We start from the raw sequence: 25,172 nt of genomic DNA, 5'->3' as shown, positions 1-25,172 counted from the left end.
CCTTTGTTATTACACTTTTTGTATAATTTATATGATTTGCATTAAACTGGATCACATTTTAAGTAATTTCAAGGCAAAATATTTTCTAGTAAATTTTCTCCTGAAGAAATAATTTCTGGAAGGTAGCATTTTCTGTCAAGGTAATAAATAAATTCCTGGGCAGAGGCACATTCAGGATATTTAGCAATTACTACAAACAGGCAGGCACCAACCAGCCAGAATCATGAATACCACAAAAACCCATATACATATCCTGCTTCTATTCCAGGTATGGTTCTAATACACATCCTGTTGGGTTGTAGGTACAGAAGTATACTGGAGACTACCATCTTACCAGTAATTACTAACGTATGAATATATAATATACTACATTTATTAATATATTCAAGAGCAATACTGTCACAGGTTCAGCACTGACCTCACATCACTGCCCATCAGGTGTGTTCCAGAAACACTGGATTCGCCTCCATAGCAATGTCTGAAATGTCTTCCTAGAAGGAGTTGTGATCGACTCCAAAGTCTACTCGCCAACTGCACAGTCTCTACAGTTTAATTCTTAAACACAGTTTAAGTGGAGCACGTGTATTAAGAAAGTGAACTCCCCATCCCAGGAATTCTCAGCATTCCCGTAAGGCTCTGATGTTGGTTACACACATTGAAGACATCGTTACTTCCAGTGTTCTCCCAGCTCTGATGGTGGAACCCCATGGAGTTCCTCCTACCAACGGGAAGGAAATCGCCTGCGACTTCACGACTCTAAAGTGAGGCTCAACACGTTCAGCCTTACCTGTGCCGTCTCAAAAGCCTTGACCTGTGGCAACTTCCCAGTGACCCAGCCGCTGCCGCATGGGTACACCTTCACTCTCTCTCAGCACGAGTGACTGATACGCTGATTGTCTACTGGAAACGTTTATCTGTTGAGCTCCTTAAAATACACCCGAACAGCAGTTTTGTTCAGATGTACCACATGCTGGCACTTGTACTTTTACAAACTGTATCTCAAACTGTGTGTACATTTTAGTTCATACTTTTCAACCTAAGCAAACTTGGGGATACTTACCTGTAGAACTGACCTTTTCTCCTCACGTACAACAGGTGGAATGAGTGTTGATATGAAATAATTTAGAATCTGTAAAATTCCAGAAGTACAGAAGAGTTTCATAAGTTGGAACAAAATCTTGATTGCAAAGTATTCAGAATACGGCCCTCCTTCTTACACCCTTGAAGAAAAGTGAAGATAATGATGGAATAAGGGCCTTCTGGGTAGAGTATATGCATCTGTTCAGTCTTCAGTGGAGATGGGGTTTGTTTAACCAACATGCAAGTAAGACTGACTTGATTAACCTTTCAATGAGTGTTTTTTTCAAAAGCTGCCAAGAATAATCCTTAAAAACTCCAGGAGCTGTCTGCAGCCAACTGGCTTGCACAGCTGCTAAGCATTGATTTGGTGGCTCAGAGGAAGTTACATGTGAACATTTAAGAATAAAGTAAATCAACTTCTTAGAGAAATTGATTAGGTTAGAAAATTATTTCTCCTAGGAAAAGAAGTCTTTCACTTAGTCCTTTTGTTTTTGTCTGGCTCAAGGTTTTTTAATAGAAATGCAAACCACATACGTAATTTTAAAGTTTCTGGTAGCCACAGTAAAAAAGCTTTTAGATTTAGTTTCTAAAATTTTATTTAATGTATCTAAAATATTGTTTCATTTACAAGTAATATTTTTGAGTTTTACTCCTCTTTTTTCTTTTTTATATTTCATACCACTTACAGTTTAAAAACATACATATACCCAAGTTATTCTAAGGGTAAGGTGTTTTCCAGTAACTGAGTTACTGCCAACTTTTTAAAATTAATTTTTATTGGAGTGTAGTTGATTTATAATGTTGTGTTAGTTTCAGGTGTACAGCAAAGTGAATCAGTTATACATATACATATATCCACTCTTTTTCAGATTCTTTTCCCATATAGGTCATTACAGAGTATTGAATGGAGTTCTCTGTGCCATACAGTAGTTTCTTATCTATTTTATACATAGTAGTGTGTGTATGTCAATCCCAATCTCCCAATTTATCCCGCCCCCACCGGTGTTAATTTTAAGTTAAAATTCACAAAACTGAGATGGACAGCTCAGCTCCTCACTTGCGCCAGGCACATTTCCAGTGCTTGGTGACCGGGCGCAGCTGCTCACCTGTGAGGAGTGTGAGCCCTCTGTGTCCCGTCTCACTTTGCAAATAAGAGTGGAAGAAATGTGAACGCCACTGAAGACAACATACATGCTGCATCCAAGTAAGCCCAGGATCATGTCTCTGTGCAGACAAAAGCACAGGACTTTGAATCAAGAATCAAGATGGCGGAATAGAAAGACATGGAGCTCACCCCCTCCCACAAATACATCAGAAGTACATCTACGGGCTTCCCTGGTGGCGCAGTGGTTGAGAGTCCGCCTGCCGATGCAGGGGACACGGGTTCGTGCCCCGGTCTGGGAAGATCCCACATGCCGCAGAGCGGCTGGGCCTGTGAGCCATGGCCGCTGAGCCTGCGCGTCCGGAGCCTGTGCTCCGCAACGGAAGAGGCCACAACAGTGAGAGGCCCACGTACCGCAAAAAAAATAAATAAATAAAAATAAAGCAGAGAATTTCCTGGCAGTCCAGGGGTTAGTACTCTGCACTTTCACTGCCAAGGACGCGGGCTCAATCCCTGGTCAGGGAACGAAGATCCCGCAAGCCACATGGCACAGCCAAAAATAAAAATGTGCTTTAAAAAAAAAAACCCAGGGCTTCCCTGGTGGCGCAGTGGTTGAGAGTCCGCCTGCTGATGCAGGGACACGGGTCCGTGCCCCAGTCCAGGAGGATCCCACATGCCATGGAGCGGCTGGGCCCGTGAGCCATGGCCGCTGAGCCTGCGCATCCGGAGCCTGTGCTCCACTATGGGAGAGGCCACAGCAGTGAGAGACCCACGTACCACACACACAAAAAAAAAGGTCAAGAGAATTCCCCTGAAAGAACAATGAAACAGACCTCTTCAGTCTAATAGACACCAAATTCAAAAAGGAGATAATGAAAATACTAAAGGAATTAAGAAGGGCTATTGATAGAGATTCAGATTACTGTTATCAAGGAACTAGAAACTATAAAGAGGAACCAAAAAAAACAATTAGAAAACTCATTTGCCAAGATGAAAGCTAAGCTTAAGGCAATAAAAGGCAGATTGAATAATGAAGAACGACTAAGTGATCTGGAAGACAGAATAATGGAAATCACCTAATCAGAACAGCAGACAGAAGCCAAATGGAAAAAAAAGGAAAGCAAGATAAGAGACCTATGGGATAATATAAAGCGGCCCATCTACACATGATAGGGATCCCAGAAGGAGAAGAAAGAGAAAAGGGGACCGAAAATGTATTTGAAGAAATTATGGCTGAAAACTCCCCAAACCTAAAGAAGGAAACAGATATCCACATACAGGAAGCACAGAGGTCCCAAACAAGATGAACCCAAACACACCTACACCAAGACATAATTAAAATGGCAAAAGTTAAAGAAAGGTCTCTAAAGGCAGCAAGAGAAAAACAAAGAGTTAATGACAAGGGAACCCCATAAGGCTATCAGCTGATTTCTCTATAGAAACATTACAGGCCAGAAGGGAGAGGGAAGATATATACAAAGTCCTGAAAGGGAAAAATCTGCAACTTAGGATACTCTACCCAGCAAGATCATCATTTAGAAGAGGAGAGAGAAAGCATTTCTCAGACAAGCAAAAAACTAAAAGAATACAGCAATACTAAACCTGTCCTAAAGGAAATATTGAAATGTCTTCTCTTTTTTTTTTCTTTTTTTTTTTTTTTTTTTGCGGTACACGGGCCTCTCACTGTTGTGGCCTCCCCCGTTGCGGAGCACAGGCTCCGGACGCGCAGGCCCAGCGGCCACGGCTCACGGGCCCAGCCGCTCCGCGGCACATGGGATCCTCCCAGACCGGGGCACGAACCCGCATCCCCTGCATCGGCAGGCGGACTCTCAACCACTGCGCCACCAGGGAGGCCCTGAAATGTCTTCTCTAAATAGAAAAGAAGCAAGAATCTATAGGAAAGAGAAAATCACAATTGGAAAGTAAATCACTTAAATAAACCAGTATACAGATTTTAAAAAAATTAAAAAATACGATTTCTGTGAAAGCAATGACAACAACAATGAACAGCAAAAGGATAGGCATGCAGATGTAGAACAGGACATCAAATCCTAAAATGGGGAGGAGAGAGGGAAGATGGCGGAAGGGAAAGACGCGGACATCACCTTCCTTCCCACAAATACATCAGAAATACAGCTACACGTGGAACCACCCCTACAGAACACCTACTGAACGCTGGCAGAAGACCTCAGACCTCCCAAAAGGCAAGAAAGTCCCCACGTACCTGGGTAGGGCAAAAGAAAAAGAATAAACAGAGACAAAAGGATAGGGCCGGGACCTGCACCCGTGGGAGGGAGCCGTGAAGGAGAAACGGTTTCCACACACTAGGAGCCCCTTCGCGGGCGGAGACTGCGGGTGGCGGAGGGGGAAGCCTCGGAGCCGCGGAGGAGAGCGCAGCCACAGGGGTACGGAGGGCAAAGCAGAGAGATTCCCGCACAGAGGACCGGTGCCGACCGCCACTCACCAGCCCGAGAGGCTTGTCTGCTCGGCCGCCGGGGCGGGCGGGGCTGGGAGCTGAGGCTCCGGCTTCGGTCGGAGTGCGGGGAGAGGACTGGGGTGTGAACACAGCCTGAAGGGGGTTAGTGCACCACGGCTGGCCGGGAGGGAGTCCGGGAAAAAGTCTGGAGCTGCCGAAGAGGCAAGAGACTTTTCCTTCCCTCTTTGTTTCCTGGTGCGTGAGGAGAGGGGATTCAGAGCGCTGCTTAAAGGAGGCTCCAGAGACGGGCGCGAGGCGCGGCTGAAAGCGCGGACCCCAGAGACGGGCGTGGGACGCTGGGGCTGCTGCTGCCACCACCAAGAAGCCCGTGTGCGAGCGCAGGTCACTCTCCACACCTCCCCTCCCGGGAGCCTGTGCTGCCCGCCACCGCCACGGTCCCGGGCTCCACAGACAGCATCCCCGGGAGAACGCACGGGCGCGCCTCGGGCTGACGCAACGTCACGCCGGCCTCCGCCGACGCACGCTCGCCCCGCCTCCGTGCCCCTCCCTCCCCCCGGCCTGAGGGAGCCAGAGTCCCCGAAGCGGCTGCTCCTTTAACCCCGTCCTGTCTGAGCGAAGAACAGACGCCCTCCGGCGACCTACACGCAGAGGCGGGGCCGAATCCAAAGCTGAGCCCCGGGAGCTGTGCGAACAGAGAAGAGAAAGGGAAATCTCTCCCAGCAGCTTCGGGAGCAGCGGATTAAAGCTCCGCAATCAACTTGATGTACCCTGCGTCTGTGGAATACCTGAATAGACAACGAATCATCCCAAATTGAGGAGGTGGACTTTGAGAGCAAGATTTATGATTTTTTTTCCCCTTTTCCTCTTTTTGTCAGTGTGTACGTGTATGCTTCTGTGAGAGATTTTGTCTGTATAGCTTTGCTTTCACCATTTGTCCTAGGGTTCTATCTGTCCATTTTGTTTTTTTTTTTAACTTAAATTTTTTTTCTTAATAATTTTTTTATTTTAATAACTTTACTTTATTTTATCTTACTTTTTAAATTTTCTTTTATCCTCTTTCTTTCTTTTCTTTCTTTCTTTCGTTCTTTCTACTTTTTCTCCCTTTTTATTCAGAGCTGTGTGGATGAAAGGATCTTAGTGCTGCAGCCAGGTGTCAGGGTTGTGCCTCAGAGGTGGGAGAGCCAACTTCAGGACACTGGTCCACAAGAGACCTCCCAGCTCCACGTAATATCAAACGGCGAAAATCTCCCAGAGATCTCCAGCTCAACACCAGCACCCAGCTCCACTCAACGACCAGCAAGCTACAGTGCTGGACACCCTATGCCAAACAACTAGCAAGACAGGAACACAACCCACACATTAGCAGAGAGGCTGCCTAAAATCATAATAAGGCCACAGACAGCCAAAAACACACCACCAGACGTAGACGTGCCCACCAGAAAGACAAGATCCAGCCTCATCCACCAGAACACAGGCACTAGTCCCCTCCACCAGGAAGCCTACACAACCCACTGAACCAACTTTAGCCACTGGGGACAGACACCAAAAACAATGGGAACTACGAACCTGCAGCCTGCAAAAAGGAGACCCCAAACACAGTAAGATAAGCAAAATGAGAAGACAGAAAAACACACAGCAGATGAAGGAGCAAGATAAAAACCCACCAGACCAAACAAATGAAGAAGGAAATAGGCAATCTACCTGAAAAAGAATTCAGAATAATGAGAGTAAAGATGATCCAAAATCTTGGAAATATAATAGAGAAAATGCAAGAAACATTTAACAAGGACCTAGAACTAAAGAGGAAACAAGCAATGATGAACAACACAATAAATGAAATTAAAAATACTCTAGAAGGGATCAATAGCAGAATAACTGAGGCAGAAGAACGGATAAGTGACCTGGAAGATAAAATAGTGGAAATAACTGCTGCAGAGCAGAAGAAAGAGAAAAGAATGAAAAGAACTGAGGACAGTCTCAGAGACCTCTGGGACAACATTAAATGCACCAACATTTGAATTATAGGGGTTCCAGAAGAAGAAGAGAAAAAAAAGGGACTGAGAAAATATTTGAAGAGATTATAGTTGAAAACTTCCCTAATATGGGAAAGGAAATAGTTAATCAAGTCCAGGAAGCACAGAGAGTCCCATACAGGATAAATCCAAGGAGAAACACGCGAAGACACATATTACTCAAACTATCAAAAATTAAATACAAAGAAAACATATTAAAAGCAGCAAGGGAAAAACAAAAAATAACACACAAGTGAATCCCTATAAGGTTAACAGCTGAACTTTCAGCAGAAACTCTGCAAGCCAGAAGGGACTGGCAGGACATATTAAAAGTGATGAAGGAGAACAACCTACAACCAAGATTACTCTACCCAGCAAGGATCTCATTCAGATTTGATGGAGAAATTAAAACCTTTACAGACAAGCAAAAGCTGAGAGAGTTCAGCACCACCAAACCAGCTTTACAACAAATGCTGAAGGATCTTCTCTAGGCAAGAAACACAAGAGAAGGAAAAGGCCTACAATAACAAACCCAAAACAATTAAGAAAATGGGAATAGGAACATACATATCGATAATTACCTGAAATGTAAATGGTTAAATGCTCCCACCAAAAGACACAGATTGGCTGAATGGATACAAAAACAAGACCCATATATATGCTGTCTACAAGAGACCCACTTCAGACCTAGAGACATATACAGACTGAAAGTGAGGGAGGGGATGGAAAAAGATATTCCACGCAAATGGAAACCAAAAGAAAGCTGGAGTAACAATTCTCATATCAGACACAATAGACTTTAAAATAAAGACTATTACAAGAGACAAAGAAAGACACTATATAATGATCAAAGGATCCGTCCAAGAAGACGATATAACAATTGTAAATCTTTATGCACCCAACATAGGAGCACCTCAATACATGAGGCAAATACTAACAGCCATAAAAGGGGAAATCGACAGTAACACACTCATAGTAGGGGACTTTAACACCCCACTTTCACCAATGGACAGATCATCCAAAATGAAAATAAATAAGGAAACACAAGCTTTAAATGATACATTAAACAAGATGGACTTAACTGATATTTATAGGACATTCCATCCAAAAACAACAGAATAAACATTTTTCTCAAGTGCTCATGGAACATTCTCCAGGATAGATCATATCTTGGGTCACAAATCTAGCCCTGGTAAATTTAAGAAAATTGAAATTGTATCAAGTATCTTTTCCGAACACAACGTTATGAGACTAGATATCAATTACAGGAAAAGATCTGTAAGAAATACAAAAACATGGAGGCTAAACAATACACTACTTAATAATGAAGTGATCACTGAAGAAATCAAAAAGGACATCAAAAAATACCTAGAAACAAATGACAATGGAGACACAATGACCCAAAACCTATGGGATGAGGCAAAAGCAGTTCTAAGAGGGAAGTTTATAGCAATACAATCCTACCTTAAGAAACAGGAAACATGTCGAATAAACAACCTAACCTTGCACCTAAAACAATCACAGAAAGAAGAACAAAAAACCCCCAAAGTTAGGAGAAGGAAAGAACTCATAAAGATCAGATCAGAAATAAATGAAAAAGAAATGAAGGAAACGATAGCAAAGATCAATAAAACTAAAAGCTGGTTCTTTGAGAAGATAAACAAAATTGATAAGCCATTAGCCAGACTCATCAAGAAAAAAAGGAAGACTCAAATCAATAGAATTAGAAATGAAAAAGGAGAAGTAACAACTGACACTGCAGAAATACAAAGGATCATGAGAGATTACTACAAGCAACTCTATGCCAATAAAATGGACAACCTGGAAGAAATGGACAAATTCTTAGAAATGCACAACCTGCCAAGACTGAACCAGGAAGAAATAGAAAATATAAACAGACCAGTCACAAACACTGAAATTGAGACTGTGATTAAAAATCTTCCAACAAACAAAAGCCCAGGACCAGATGGCTTCACAGGAGAGTTCTATCAAACATTTAGAGAAGAGCTAACACCCATCCTTCTCAAACTCTTCCAAAATATAGCAGAGGGAGGAACACTCCCAAACTCATTCTACAAGGCCACCATCACCCTGATACCAAAACCAGACAAGGATGTCACAAAGAAAGAAAACTACAGTCCAATATCACTGATGAACATAGATGCAAAAATCCTCCACAAAATACTAGCAAACAGAATCCAACAGCACATTAAAAGCATCATACACCATGATCAAGTGGGGTTTATTCCAGGAATGCAAGGATTCTTTATTATATGCAAATCAATCAAAGTGATAAACCATATTAACAAATTGAAGGAGAAAAACCATATGGTCATCTCAATAGATGCAGGGAAAGCTTTCGAGAAAATTCAACACCCATTTATGATAAAAACCCTCCAGAAAGTAGGCATAGAGGGAACTTTCCTCAACATAACAAAGGCCATATATGACCAACCCACAGCCAACATCGTCCTCAATGGTGAAAAACTGAAAGCATTTCCACTAAGTTCAGGAACAAGACAAGGTTGCCCACTCGCACCACTCTTACTTAACTTAGTTTTGGAAGTTTAACCACAGCAATCAGAGAAGGAAAGGAAATAAAAGGAATCCAAGTCGGAAAAGAAGAAGTAAAGCTGTCACTGTTTGCAAATGACATGCTACTATACAAAGAGAATCCTAAAGATGCTACCGAAAAACTACTAGAGCTAATCAATGAATTTTGTAACGTAGCAGGATACAGAATTAATGCACAGAAATCTCTTGCATTCTTATACACTAATGATGAAAAATCTGAGAATGAAATGAAGAAAACACTCCCATTTATCACTGCAACAGAAAGAATAAAATATCTAGGAATAAACCTACCTATGGAGACAAAAGACCTGTATGCAGAAAATTATAAGACACTGATGAAAGAAATTAAAGATGATACAAATAGATGGAGAGATACACCATGTTCTTGGACTGGAAGAATCAACACTGTGAAAATGACTCTACTACCCAAAGCAATCTACAGATTCAATGCAATCCCTATCAAACTACCACTGGAATTTTTCACAGAACTAGAACAAAAAATTTCACAATTTGTATGGAAATACAAAAGACCCTGAATAGCCAAAGCAATCTTGAGAACAAAAAATTGAGCTGGAGGAATCAGGCTCCCTGACTTCAGACTATACTACAAAGCTACAGTAATCAAGACAGTATGGTACTGGCACAAAAACAGAAAGATAGATCAATGGAACAGGACAGAAAGCCCAGAGATAAACCTATGCACATATGGTCACCTTATCTTTGATAAAGGAGGCAGGAATGTAAAGTGGAGAAAGGACAGCCTCTTCAATAAGTGGTGCTGGGAAAACTGGACAGGTACATGTAAAAAGTGTGAGATGAGATCACTCCCTAACACCATACACAAAAATAAACTCAAAATGGATTACAGACCTAAATGTAAGGCCAGAAACTATCAAACTCTTAGAGGAAAACATAGGCAGAAAACTCTATGACATAAATCATGGCAAGATCCTTTTTGACCCACCTCCTCGAGAAATGGAAATAAAAACAAAAATAAACAAATTGGACCTAATGAAACTGCAAAGCTTTTGCACAGCAAAGGAAACCATAAACAAGACCAAAAGACACCCTCAGAATGGGAGAAAATATTTGCAAATGAAGCAACTGACAAAGGATTAATCTCCAAAATTTACAAGCAGCTCATGCAGCTCAATAACAAGAAAACAAACAACCCAATCCAAAAATGGGCAGAAGACCTAAATAGACATTTCTCCACAGAAGATATACAGATTGCCAACAAACACATGAAAGAATGCTCAACATCATTAATCATTAGAGAAATGCAAATCAAAACTACAATGAGATATCATCTCAAACCAGACAGAATGGCCATTATCAAAAAATCTGCAAACAATAAATGCTGGAGAGGGTGTGGAGAAAAGGGAACAGACTTGCACTGCTGGTGGGAATGTGAATTGGTACAGCCACTATGGAGAACAGTATGGAGGTTCCTTAAAAAACTACAAATAGAACTACCATATGACCCAGCAAACCCACTACTGGGCATATACCCTGAGAAAAACACAATTCAAAAAGAGTCATGTACCAAAATGTTCATTGCAGCTCTATTTACAACAGCCAGGAGATGGAAGCAAACTAAGTGGCCACCATCGGATGAATGGATAAAGAAGATGTGGCACATATATACAATGGAATATTACTCAGCCAGAAAAAGAAACGAAATTGAGCTATTTGTAATAGATGGATGAACCCAGAGTCTGTCATACAGAGTGAAGTAAGTCAGAAAGAGAAAGACAAATACCGTATGCTAACACATATATATGGAATCTAAGAAAAAAACGTCTTGAAGAACCTAGGGGTAAGAAAGGAATAAAGACACAGACCTACTAGAGAATGGACTTGAGGATATGGGGAGGGGGAAGGGTAAGCTGTGACAAAGCGAAAGAGAGGCATGGACATATATACACTACCAAACGTAAGGTAGATAGATAGTGGGAAGCAGCTGCATAGCACAGGGAGATCAGCTCGGTGCTTTGTGACCGCCTGGAGGGGTGGGATGGGGAGGGTGGGAGGGAGGGAGACACAGGAGGGAAGGGATGTGGGAACAGTTGTATATGTATGACTGATTCACTTTGTTATAAAGCAGAAACTAATTAAAAAAATGTAAATCAGGGCCTCCCTGGTGGCGCAGTGGTTGAGAGTCCGCCTGCCGATGCAGGGGATACGGGTTCGTGCCCCGGTCTGGGAGGATCCCATATGCCGCGGAGCGGCTGGGCCCGTGAGCCATGGCCGCTGGGCCTGCGCGTCCGGAGCCTGTGCTCCGCAACGGGGGAGGCCACGGCAGTGAGAGGCCCGCATACCGCAAAAAGAAGGAAAAAAAAAATGTAAATCATAAAAAAAAAACATGAGCCTACAATACACTGCCTACAAGAGACCCACTATAAGGCAAAGGACACAGATTGAAAGCGAGGGGCTGGAAAAAGATGTCTTGTCATTGCATGAAATGACAAGAAAGCAAGGGTAGCCACACTCATATCAGACAAAATAGACTTTAAAACAAATGCTATAAAGAAAAATAAAGGACACTATATAATGATAAAAAGGATCAATACAAGAAGAGGATATTACACTCATTAACATATATGCACCTAATATGGGAGCACCCAAATACATAAAGATACTAACAAAGGGCGAAATTGACAGGAATACAATAATAGCAAGAGAATTTAACACCCCACTCACATCAATGGGCAGATCTTCTAGACAGAAAAGCAGTAAGGCAACAGAGATCCTAAATGATACAATAGAACAGTTAGACTAATGATATTTTCAGGACATTAGATTAAATAAAGAACAAAGATCAACAACAAAAACCCGGAACACACATTCTTTTCAAGTGCACATGGAACATTCTCTAGGACTGACCACATACTAGGGCACAAAACAAGCATCAACAAATTAAGAGTATAGAGATTATTTCAGCATCCTTTCTGATCACAGTTGCATGAAACTAGAAATCAACCACAGAAAAACAAGAAAAAAAAACCCGATTACATAGAGACTAAGTAACATGTTACTAAAAAACCAATGTGTCAATGATGAAATCAAGAAGTAAATTAGGGCTTCCCTGGTGGCACAGTGGTTGAGAATCTGCCTGCTAATGCAGGGGACACGGGTTCAAGCCCAGGTCTGGGAAGATCCCACATGCCGCGGAGCAGCTAGGCCCGTGAGCCACAACTACTGAGCCTGTGCGTCTGGAGCCTGTGCTCCGCAAAAAGAGAGGCCACCGCAGTGAGAGGCCTACGCACTGCGATGAAGAGTGGCCCCCACTTGCCACAACTGGAGAAAGCCCTCACAGAGAAATGAAGACACAACACAGCAAAAATAAATAAATTAATTAATAAACTCCTACCCCGAACATCTTCTTTAAAAACAAAACCAAAAAACCCCCCAAAAATGCATACGCTCTTTAAAAAAAAAAACTAAATTAAAAAATACCTTGAGACAAATGACAATGAAAACACAACCATGCAAAATCTATGGGATGCAGCAAAAGCAGTTCTTGGAAGTTCATAGCAATACAGACCCTCTTCAAGAAACAAGAAAAACCTTAGACTCCCCTGGGGAACAGTGGTTAAGAATCAGCCTGCCAATGCAGGCGACACCCATTTGAGCCCTGGTCCGGGAAGACCCCACATGCCGTGGAGCAACTAAGCCCGTGCACCACAACTACTGAGCCTGTGTTCTACAGCCCGCGAGCCATAACTACTGAAGCCTGCGGGCCTAGAGCCCATGCTCCACAACAAGAGAAGCCACCGTAATGAGAAGCCCACGCACCGCAATGAAGGGTAGCCCCCTGCTCACGGCAACTAGAGAAAGCCTGCATGCAGCAACGAAGACCCAACACAGCCAAAAACAACTAAATAAATTTATTTTAAAAATTAAAAAAATTTTAAAAAGAAACAAGAAAAATCTCAAATAAAAAACCTAATCCACCAACTAGAAGAATTAGAAAAAGAAAAGACAAAATCTAAAGTCAGCAGAAGGAAGGAAACAATAGAGGTCAGAGAGGAAGTAGAGATTAAAAAGCAATAGAAAATAAAACCAACAGCTGGTTCTTTAAAAGGGTAAACAAAATTGACAAACCTCTGGCCAGGCTCACCAAGAAAAGAGAGAGGACCTAAATATAATAAATAAAAGAGGAGAAATTACAACTGATACCACAGAAAACCATACGAAACCATAAGAGAATACTATGAACAATTATATACCAACAAACTAGACAACTTAGAAGAGATGGACAAGTTTCTAGAAGCACAGCCTACCAAAACTGAATCAAGAAGATAATTTGAACAGATAATTGGAACAGACCTATCACTGGAAGTGAAATAGAATCTGTTATAATAATAATAATAATAACAACTATCTACAAAAGTCCAAGATGAGATGGCTTCACAGGCAAATTCTACCAAGCACACAAAGAAAAACTTAAAGCAATCATTCTCAAACTCCTCCAAAAGACTGAGAGGAGGGAACACTCCCAAAGACATTCTATGAAGCCACCATCACCGAATACCAAAATCAGACAAGGACACTACCAAAAAAGAAAATTACAGGCCAATATGTTTGAATATAGATGCAAAAGGGAACATTTCAACATAACAAAAGCTATTTATGACAAACCAACAGCCAACATAATACTCAACGGTGAAAACCTAAAAGCATTCTTGCTACGATCTGGAACAAGACAAGGATGCCCACTCTCACCACTGCTATTCAAAAGAGTATTGGAAGTCCTAACCACAGCAATCAGACAAGAAATAAAAAGGGATCCAAATTGGTAGGTAAGAGGTAAAATTGTAATTATATTCATATAACATGATATATATAAGAAAACCCTAAAGACTCCATGCAAAAACTACTAGAACTGATAAATGAATTCAGCAAGGTAGCAGAATACAAGATTAACATACAGAAGTTGGTTGCACTTTTTTACATTAACAATGAAATATCAGAAACGGAATGTAAAAAACGATCCTGTTTAAAATCACATCAAAAAATACTTAGGAGGGGCTTCCCTGGTGGCGCAGTGGTTGAGAATCTGCCTGCCAAGGCAGGGGACATGGGTTCGAGCCCTGGTCTGGGAAGATCCCACATGCCGTGGAGCAACTAGGCCCGTGAGCCACAACTACTGAGCCTGCGCGTCTGGAGCCTGTGCTCCGCAACAAGAGAGGCCGCGATAGTGAGAGGCCTGTGCACCGCGATGAGGAGTGGCCCCCGCTTGCCCCAACTAGAGAAAGCCCTGGCACAGAAACGAAGACCAAACACAGCAAAACTTAATGAATTAATTAATAAACTCCTACCCCCAACATCTTCTAAAAAAAAATACTTAGGAATAAATCTGACCAATGAGGTGAAAGACTTATGGGCTGAGAACTATAAAACATTAATAAAGGAAACTGAAGAGGATTCAAAGAAATGGAAGGATATCCCATGCTCTTGGATTGGAAGAATTAACACTGTTAAAATGGCTGTACTACCCAAAGCAATCTATAGATTTAATGCAATCCCTACCAAATTACCTATGACATTTTTCACAGAACTAGAACAAATAATCGTAACATTTACATGGAACCATAAAAGACCCAAAATATTCCCAGAGCAATCCTGAGGAAAAAGAACAAAGCAGGAGATGTAACCCTCCCAGACTTCAGACAACGCTACAAAGCTACAGTAATCAAAACAGTGCATGGTACTGGCACAAAAACCGATATATGGACTGATGGAACACAACAGAGATCCCAGAAATATACCCACACACCTACAGTCAATTAATCGTCGACAAAGGAGGCAAGAATTTACAATGAGAAAACGACAGTTGGGAAAGTTGGACAGCCGCATGTAAATCAATGAAGTTAGAACACACCTTCACACCGTACACAAAAATAAACTCAAAATGCCTTAAAGACTTAAACATAAGACATGACACCATAAAACTCCTAGAAGAGAACACAGGGAAAACATTCTCTGACATAAATGTACCAACATTTTCTTAGGTCAGCCTCCCAAGGCAGTAGAAATAAAAGCAAAAACAAACAAATGGGACCTAATCAAACATAAGCTTTTGCACAGCAAAGGAAACTGTAAACAAAAAGATAACCTACTGACTGGGAGAAAATATTTGCAAACGATGCAACTGACAAGGGATTAATGTCCAAAATACAGAAACAGCTCATACAACTCAATATCAAAAAAAAAATGGGAAGATCTAAATAGACATTTCTCTAAAGTAGACATACAGATGGCCAACACGCACATGAAAACATGCTCAGAATCGGCAGTTATCAGAATAATGCAAATCAAAACTACGAGGTATCACCTCACACAGGTCAGAATGGCCATCATCAAAAACTCTATAAATAACAAATGCTGCAGAGGGTGTGGAGTAAAGGGAACCCTCCTGCACTGTCGGTGGGAATATAAATTGGTGCAGCCACTATGGAGAACAGTGTGGAGGCGTCTCAAAAAACTGAAAATAGAGCCACCATAGGATCCAGCAATCCCATTCCTGGGCATATATGCGGGGAAAACTCTAATTCGAAAAGATACACGCTCCCCAGTGTTCATAGCAGCACTATTTGCAATAGCCAGGGCACAGAATCCACCTAAATGTCCATCCACAGATGAATGGATAGAGAAGATGTGCTATATATACACAGTGGAATACTACTCAGCCATAAAAACGAATGAAATAATGCCATTTGCAGCAACACAGATGGACCCTGAGATTACCATACCAAGTGAAGTCAGTCAGGCAGAGAAAGACAAATACCATATGATATCCTTTATATGTGGAATCTAAAATATGACACAAATGAGCTTATCTGTTAAACAGAAACAGACTCACAGACATAAGGAACAGCCTTGTGGTTGCCAAGGGGAAGGGAGGTGGGGAGGGATGCACTGGGGTTGGGATTAGCAGATATAAGCTATTATATATAGAATGGATAAACAAGGTCCTACTGTAGAGCACAGGGAACTGTATTCCATATCCTGTGATAAACCATGATGGAAAATAATATGAAAAAGAATGTATTCATGTGTATAACTGAATCACTCTGCTGTGCAGCAAAAATTGACACAACGTTGTAAATATCAACTATATTTCCATAAAATAATATATTTTTTTAAAAAGTACGTTTCCCCTTGTACGTGACAGATCATCTGTGGTGGGACCGGGCACTGAGGAGAAACGGGGAAGAAATAACGAGCATCCTCACCCTCCGGGGGCTTTACAGTCTCATCAAGAAAAGTTAACATGTCTTAATCCTGCAAATATTTAGTAATTAAGAAAAATACTTCAGTAACAGCCATGCAACACTATTTAAATATTGTAGCGCAGAAAAGAACGAGGCTGATGAGACAACTACCCTCAACTCTAAACCATGTGCTACCCGGTTCCTGAAATTACCTAATCTCGTTGAATTAAAAAGCGCTCAAGCAAAGGTCTGCGTCTGTGGGGAGTCTCGCTGTCTCCTGCACGCCTTGCACGGATCTCGGCCTGTCCCAGGCGACCTGCTCTCTCCTGCCGCTCCGCACTCATCTGCTGTGATCTAGTCACACTCGGCCACAAGCACGTCACCTTCCACTGTCCCCTCCCCACACCTCCTGTCTGTGCCTCACCTGCTTCATTCACTTGGCTGCACAGATGTTGACGCTGCTCCATCTCCGTCACTGTCGGCGGATTCCTGTCCCTCCCGGAAATCTGGACAGGCTTCTAGTTGCCTCCGGGCCCCCGGTCTCTTCCATTTCCCAGTGTCCTCCAGACTTTTGAAGGAGCAATTTATCTGAAATAGAATTCTGGCTGTCACATGCCTGCTAGAAGGAGGGAAGGACCCAAATTGTGATGTTTCACGTCTTTCTTAATCTCTTGTGGCATCCTCACCCCACCCCCTCATTCCCAGCGGTCACACGGGTTTCCTTGCTGCTCCTTGTACGAGGGAACTCCCATTCCCACCTGGCCAGCTTCCCTCCTCACTAAGGCCTGTAAAGCTTTTCCTGATGCTCCCAGCCTGTCTCTGTAGCTTCTTCCTCTTATAGCTTTAGCGCTGTGACACAGTATAACAAATGCCTCGGAGATGGCACTTAGTTTCTCTTCGATCTATTTCTCCACTGCTGTGACAAAGCACAAGCAACAGCAACAACAAAAACCGATCAGTTGGACGTCAGAACTGAAAACCTTAGTGTTTCAAAAGGCACAGCAGAGTAAAAAGGCAACGCACAGGATGGGGGAAATACTGCAAGCCTGTACCTGGTAAGGGGCTAATATCCAGAATGTAAAAGGAACTACTACAACTCAACAAAAAGACAACCTGATTTTAAAACGAGCAAAGGACCTAAGTGTCCACTGACAGATGACTGGATAAAGAAGATGTGGCACATGTATACAATGGAATATTACTCAGCCATAAAAAGAAAGGAAATTGAGTTATTTGTAGTGAGGCGGATGGACCTAGAGACTGTCATACAGAGTGAAGTAAGTCAGAATGAGAAAAGTACCGTATGCTAACACATATATATGGAATCCAAAAAAAAAAAAAAGGATCTGAAGAACCTAGGGGCGGGACAGGAATAAAGACACAGACGTAGAGAATGGACCTGAGGACACGGGGAGGGGGAAGGGCAAGCTGGGATGAAGTGAGAGAGTGGCACTGACATATATACACAACCAAACGTAAAATAGCTAGCTAGTGGGAAGCAGCTGCATAGCACAGGGAGATCAGCTCGGTGCTTTGTGACCACCCAGAGGGGTGGGATAGGGAGGGTGGGAGGGAGGGAGACGCAAGAGGGAGGGGATATGGGGATATATGTATACGTATAGCTGATTCACTTTGTTATGAAGCAGAAACTAACACACCATTGTAAAGCAATTGTACTCCAATAAAGATGTTAAAAAAAAATAAGTAAATAAAATAAAATGAGCAAAGGACTTGAATAGACATTTCTCCAAAGAAGATGTATAAATGGCCACTAAGCACAAGAAAAGATGCTCACCATCACTGATCACCAGGGAAAAGTACAACTACGAGACACCCCCTCACACACATCAGGACAGCCACCATCCCAAAACAAAACAAACAAAAGTCACAGTAGGTGTTGGTGAGGATGTGGAGAAATTGGCACCCTTACGCACCGTCGGCAGAAACATAAAACGGTACAGCCATGGTGGAAAACACTATGGTAGCTCCTCAATTTTTTAAAAAAGAGTTACCCTATGATCCAGCAATTCTACTGGGTATGTACCCCAAAGAACTGAAAGCAAGGTCTCCATGAGACATGTATACATGTTCGGTAGCAGAATTATTCACAATAACCAAAAACTGGAAGCAAACCAAGTGTATACCCACTGATGTATAAACAAAATGTGGTCCATACATACACCAGAATATGATTCAGCCTTAAAAAGGAAGGAAATTCTGAAAGGAAGGAAAAAATTCAGGAAATTCAATGTGGCTGAACCTTGAGGATATAATACTAAGTGAAATGAGCCCGTCACAAAAAGGCAAATGCTATAAGATTTCTACTCACATGAGGTGCCTGGAGAGGTCAAATTCACAGAGGCAGGAAATAGATGGTGGGGGCCAGGGGCTCCAGGAGGCGGGTGGCTGAAGGGGAAGCTAGTGTTTAATGGGGACAGAGTTTCAGTTTGGGACAATAGAAAGTTCTGGAGATGGACGGTGACGATGGCCACACAACATTGTGAATGTATCTAATGCCGCTTAATTGTACACTTAAAAGTAGCTAAAATGGGAAGTCATATGTGTATTTCACAATTTTTAAAAAAGAGAAAAAGGAGACGATGCTAGTTGAGCCAGCGAGCTGTGAAGAGGAGATCGGAAGGATTCTATCGTGGGCGCCTTCTTCCGTCCTCGAGACTGTCACCGAACGCTCTTAAACCAAGTTTTCAAAACTGCAAATCCACACAAAGAATGAAATTATAACCAAATGTATCAGACAGTGCGCGTGCGTGCACGTCCACATTTTTCTGTAGCTTCCATCACAGCTGAAAAGGGTTTTGACCCAGAACAGAGCCAGCATTTCCTGTGCTAAACCACAGAACAACGGCTGGAGGAGCAGTACTGCAGAGACAAGAGGAGGCCCTCTGAACAGCGGCTGGTCCACAAAAGCAACAGAACCCAGACATCAGTGGTCAAAACCAACCTTCAGACTTTGGAGGCTGGGCTGTCTGCCCGCTGAGCTGCGTAGGGCTTTGGTTTTAGGTTTCAAAGCTCTAGGGCTTCTGAGGTTACGCATCTAGAACTTAGAGGCCAAGGTGACACACTGAGACCATCACGGCTGGAAAGTGGGTGCTGCAGGGGGAGGAGAGGAGGCCCTGTGGACAGAGGCAGTTCTCCTCTGTGACTCAGCCCAAGTCACCCGGTTAGGGAAGGCAGCCCCGCCTGAAACAGCGCTGCAGGCGCCCAGCACCGGGAGGGCCCGGCTGCCCAGGGTGCAGGCGTGAGAACCCGTCCCATAGACACACACGTCGGGACGGAGGCACGTGGGTCGCAAAGCTCCGTCGTGTGACTGTTGGCTGTCTCGAGGTGTGTTTGCTCTCTGACGTTTGGAGAGAGTGGCACGGGCTCCAAAGCTGGTCCCTGGGCCCCGGAAGGACGGGGAGGAGGGGCTCGTGCCCTGGGGGGCGGTCCTGACGCGCAGGAAGGAGGGCGCGGATGCTTTCCCCACGCAGTGAGATGCTCTGTGAGAATTCTGTTACACAGCTGCCCGACGAGGCAGCGAGTTGGGACGTGAGCACAGGATGACGCCCGCTCTGTGGGCAACGTCTGATGACCTGGTGGTCCCGAGAAGCCATGGCAGCCAAAGCACCTGGTCCCTCCCGAGGGCAGCGCAGGCAGCCCTGCTTGGGTCTCCATGTGCCCACAGCTTCCCAGTGGGACCTTCCGCGGGGCCGGTGCCCACCTGAGAGCAGCCTGCGCGGCTCCTGGACTCCTGTCCATCACTGGGCAGGGGAAACGTGCCTCCATTCGCGTCCTGGACAGAGAGGGAAGGTCCGCTCTCCTGGGGATGTGCAGAGACTTCACGGAAGCAGGTGGGTCTCTGCAGACGGGCTGCGCCGCCCCGGCTGTCGGGGGCCTCACGACTCCGTTCCCGGTGTCGTGTCCCATCGGCGTGAGAGGAGTATCACACCGGACGTACTGAACGTCTCCCGGGTTCTCGTCCCTCTGACACCGAGCAGAGGACTGTCCCTGCCAGCGTACAGCGGCCTCCTGCTTCCCTCTGGGCCTCGGGCCGCGAGCGGGACAGAGAAGGAGGCACATCTGACCTCTGCTGCCTCCGTGACCCCGGGGGGTCAGGCTCAAGGGCACCGCAGGCCCGACCCAGAGCCCAGAGCCTGTGTGGAGAAGCCCGGAGAGTTCTGAGAACGAGGCAGCTGCCTTGCTGTGCGCAATCTGGGGAAAAGACGGGATTTTATAAGGTCAATACTGAGACCCACAGATCCATTAACAAGGACAACAAAACAGGCCCCCTCCCAGCCACGTGTTGAGTGCGACCTTCCAGAATTCGAGCCCTAAACTCCAGCATCACCTGCACCTTACACTAACTCGCCGACAGGTGTGTCAGAGACAGGGGCCTGGCTTGTATTCACACGGATTGACAACTGCTGACGTGTTGTTTGAGCACCATTTGTACACTTTCCCAGCAGGAGTCTTCTCCTTCTGATGATTTTATTGCAGCGCCTGCCCCGGAGAGGTAATGGTGAACAGCGCTCGGGGCACTTCCCCCGAAATTGCTTAAAAAAAAAAAACACCAATAAAACACCCCCAGCTGTCCTGACTGTTTTCAGCTGGGATTTATCGCCGGTAAACTTTGTTTTGCATGTAAGATACTTGGCTTTTATTTCAATTTACTATTTTCGGATTTTTTCCTAACACAGAAATTAGGTATGATTGTTGTCATCACCATCACCTGTTATCATTAGACAACAGAATGAAGATGCCGCCAGTCTTGGATTGTGGACAGTGACACTTCTCTTCCTTAGCATAATGTCCTTTTCTATGGAAAGTTATCTAGAGAAGGAATGATAGCATGCTAATTACGTTGGCACCTAGACACACACACACACACACACAATCTATTTTCCCCAGAAAAACGCTTGAATGTTTGAAAGCCACTGCCTGTATATAATAAGAAACAAAGTTATTTTCTGAGTGTGGATACAATAGTATCAGAGTTTAAGAACTGGTGACAAGATGGCACAATTCACAGCTCTTTTTCACAGCTGGTAAAGCTCATTTCAACAGCCCAGGAAAACTAGCAACACAGTTGCTCTGGGATCAGGGAAGCGCAGGAAACAAAAGCTGCCTCTTTAGAATAATGCCTTAAAATGAAGCATGGACGACGGGGCCATACCCGCTAATCCTGAAGACAGTTACATCACCAGATTTCAGCACAGATTTGACGAATTTACAGATGCTAGTCAACTGCTCAGTTAACAGCCCTGGTTAGACTCCCTGAGAAGAAGCGCCTGCAAGAACACTGCTTGTCCCGAAAGAAGAGCCACAGAAACCACAGGGACCATGCACTTCAAGTGTCAGTGAACAGCTCGGAGCAGGGAGCCCTGGCGGAGGGCACAGCCCCTGTGAGGGGAGGGCTGCAGCCCCCCACCCCGAACGCCCAAGACCCGGGCAAGGCGTGTCATTCACGGAGAAGCCCCAAATGAGAAAATTCTGCCTGAAGCCAACGTTACCTGATGCTTCCAAAACCACAAACTGGTAGAGGTGGCGCAGAGTCAGTGGCCCCGAGCTGCAGGGTCCCTGTGCAGCTAGTACCCAACCAGGTTCCTCTTGGCTGACGCACAGCAAGCCAAACGCCGAGACGCCCGGGTCTGTTGGCGAGGCGGCCAAGCCAGGAGATAGGAGGGCAAATCTCAGCTCTGCGTCCTGGAAGGGAAGGGGCTCGGGGTATTTACGCGATAACTAATAAAGAAGCAGGGCCACCTGAGGCGTGGGGAGCGCGGGGAACGGTGATGATTGGAGAAAGGTGCGGGACTCCTTCTGCGCAGGCGCAGGCGTCGCTGGGCTACAGGCCGCTGCTCGGTCTAAAGGGCGCTGGGCGGGCCCTCGCGCAGGCCCAGCTCGGGAATCGGTGGTCCCATCCGGCCCCAACCAGCTCAGCTCCAACTGGACGCAGCTGATTCCAAGTCGCTGGGAAACAACCCGGGCAAACAGCTTATTGCTTAGGCTACGTGCTGCCTGGTGGACACGCAAGTCTTAACTAGCCTTGATTAGTGAGGGCAGGTGAAAAGGATTTGACCCGTGATCCACGGATTCGCAGTTGACATGTCTGAGCTGCAGGTGGCCTGTGGCAGCTGTACGGTCATGGGGGGTCTGGGCATCCCCCTCCACCCAAGTCCACGACCTGCCGCTGGTACCCCAGGCGTTCTCCGGGACCTTGGGCGCTCACCAGTCGGCCTGGAAATGGAATCCAGGCACAGGCTGCAGGCAGGGACACGGCCCTGGGGTGGAGGGCGAATCTGCCCTGCTGGGATCTCGAGTTTTCCTTAGTCCCCAGCTGTTTCCTCACCCCAAGGAGACCTGTGATAGGGACTCGACGATAGATCACCAACGCGGGCAGGGTCTCCGAGCAGGTCCTGGGCGAGCGAGGCCTCTCCTGCCCGCCCCCGAGTCCCCAGCTCCAGAGCACGAGGAGGCGGCCGGGAGAAATGAGCCGGACTGAGCCGAGAGCCGGCGGGCGCTGCCCGGGGCGGGGTGGCCCCCAAGTGCCCGCCGCTGCCCTCAGGCCTGGCTCCCTTCGCGGGCCGCAGCTCTGACCCAGGCCTGCGTCCTCACCGAGCCGCCGCCCCCGCCCCCGCCCCCGCAGCTCCCGGCGCGTGGCCCCCGCGGGCGGCCGTCCCCCGGAACGCAGGCTCCGCGCGCCCCCTGCCGGCCGAGAGCGCAGCCCTGCAGGCGCCGAGCCCGCCCGCGCGCCGCTCGCCCCCGGCCTCTGGACGGGCCCCGGCGCAGCCTCGCCGTGACCCCGGCCCTCGGCTCCCGGGGTCTCGGACGGGGCCCGGCGGAGGCCCGGCCCGCTCGCCCCGGGCTCCGCGCCTCACGGCCGCCGGGGCCCACCTACCTCTCCAGGTGCGGGGGCTGCGTCGCCCCGGCGCGGTGGGAGCGGACGGCGCAGGCGCAGACGGCTCACCCCGGCCCCCGCCCCCCGCGGCCACCCGGTGACCCGGCGCCCGGTTCACGCGGCCCGCGCTCCTGGGGAGCCTCGGCTCACCCATCGCTTTCCCACGGACTAGAGCCCGCCCACCTCCAGCGCCTGGAAACCTGTTTCCCAGAGATTTTTCAGGTGGTAGTTTAGGAAACTTGAAATGCAAATGGCCAGGCATCCTTCCAACTCTTTGGTTAAAAAGAAAAAAAAAAGAATTCTAGTCGTTCTGAATAATATCAGCTCCAGTTAACTGACTACTAAAGGCCAGGAGATTCCACCGACGCTCACATCACCGTTCCCTCTTAGTCTCCGCCTCAAGGAGGAGGAACTTGGGCCCTGAGAGGTTAGTTAGGACACTTGCCCCAGGACACACAGCAGGCAAGTGGAGGGTGGCCCATCTGACTCTGAAGCCTGTGGCCTGCACGCGGTGCCCAGCCTCTCTGTGCTCACGGCCTCTCCTTGTCGGAATCGTTCTCTCTACGAGGCCAGGGGACGGGATGGCTGGTCCAGGGCCAGCCCAGCTCCTCTGAGAAGCTCCCAGCCTGCCAGGCACAGCAGGTGTCAAACCATTCTTGCTTGTTGGGTTTGTACCTCGCTTGCTGACCATCGGACCTGCATCTGGCCACTCGGTCCTGGGAGGTGGGAAAGTGTGTGCCAGTGAGCGACGGAGCCCCACCAGCAGAAAGCCCGCCACCCTCCCAAGGGTGTTCTTAGGAAATTTACCCTCCGTGACTGGCAGGATATTTTGGTAAAACCAAGCTGTCTGTAGTAAAGATGGCTTCCTCAGGACAAACTGTGGTCGAACGCAAGTCCGTGTGCCTGATGCACAGTGGGGCTGAACAAAATTTGGAGCAGAGAAAGGTTTACTGCAAGGGCCAAGGAAGGAGACTGCCAAGCTCATGCTCAAAAACCCGGAAGTCCCAGATGGTTTTCAGGGAAGGGTTTTTCTAGGCCAAACTGGGGGGAGGACTGCACCTCCCCCTTGCCATTAAGCTGCATTTTGCGATTTTCTAAAATTAAAGGCCTTCAGTGGCATGGGTGAACCCCTGAGAGACACAGGAGCACTTGCCTGGGTTTCAAGAGGGAGCTGGCCACTCAGCCCCACTCTGCACCGGGCTCCTCCGGGCGTGTGCAGCCGGCCCTGTGGCCTTTCCCTGACCAGTGAGCCGACAGCAGGCCTGCGGACGGTTCCTGGCGCCTCCCGGCTCTCCCGAGGTGGATGTTGGGAGAACCCGGGCTCTCAGAGACGCCTGAGGAAGGGGGGAGCCCTGCAGGGTCCGGTGGTGCTGCGGCCGCCCCCTTCCCAGGAGCGCAGAGGACATGGTGGGCCCAGCTCCTGTTCCCTCCAGAAGCAGCCTGGCTGCTGGAGCTGCATCACTGCCTCCCACCCACCGGTCCTAACTTACCGCCAGTGCCTCCGAATGGGACCTAATTTGGAGGTCTTTTCTTCAGCACCACAGATGAGCAAGTGAAGATGAGCTCGTTAGGGTGGGTCCTAATCCAGTGGGGGGGTGTCCTCATGAAAAGGGGAAACGTGGACACAGACAGGCAGGCACAGAGGGGCGATGCCGTTTGAAGGTCGGAGTTCTGCTGCCCCAACCAAGGGACCACCAGACGCTGGAGGAGGCTTTCAGATCCCTCCCTGCAGCCTTCAGGAGCCCGGCCCCGCCGACGCCTCGATCCGGACTTTGGCCTCTAGAATTGGGAGAGCACACGTTTCTGTTGTTTAAGCTGCCCGGTTTGCGGCACTGTGTCAACAGCAGCCCCA

At 46.4% G+C, this 25,172-nt stretch overlaps 1 protein-coding gene across 1 annotated transcript; it reads right to left on the bottom strand.

The window, feature by feature from the left end:
- Positions 1 to 28: 28 nt before the first annotated feature.
- On the bottom strand, positions 29 to 23,474 carry LOC309810314 (uncharacterized protein; the record flags this gene model as incomplete). Its single annotated transcript, XM_082632274.1, has 6 exons — positions 29 to 1,220; positions 16,850 to 17,013; positions 18,755 to 20,637; positions 21,936 to 22,128; positions 22,652 to 23,235; positions 23,321 to 23,474. 4 exons carry the CDS (start codon positions 23,472 to 23,474, stop codon positions 20,369 to 20,371), a joined length of 1,200 nt encoding a protein of 399 aa, XP_082488400.1. The 3' UTR covers positions 29 to 1,220; positions 16,850 to 17,013; positions 18,755 to 20,368.
- Between the last annotated feature and the right edge of the window lie 1,698 nt (positions 23,475 to 25,172).

The sequence above is a fragment of the Mesoplodon mirus genome (genome assembly GCF_964341445.2).
Source record: "Mesoplodon mirus genome assembly, chromosome: 9".
NCBI classification, from domain to species: domain Eukaryota; kingdom Metazoa; phylum Chordata; class Mammalia; order Artiodactyla; family Ziphiidae; genus Mesoplodon; species Mesoplodon mirus.
This window is presented reverse-complemented; position numbering and strand designations above follow the sequence as displayed.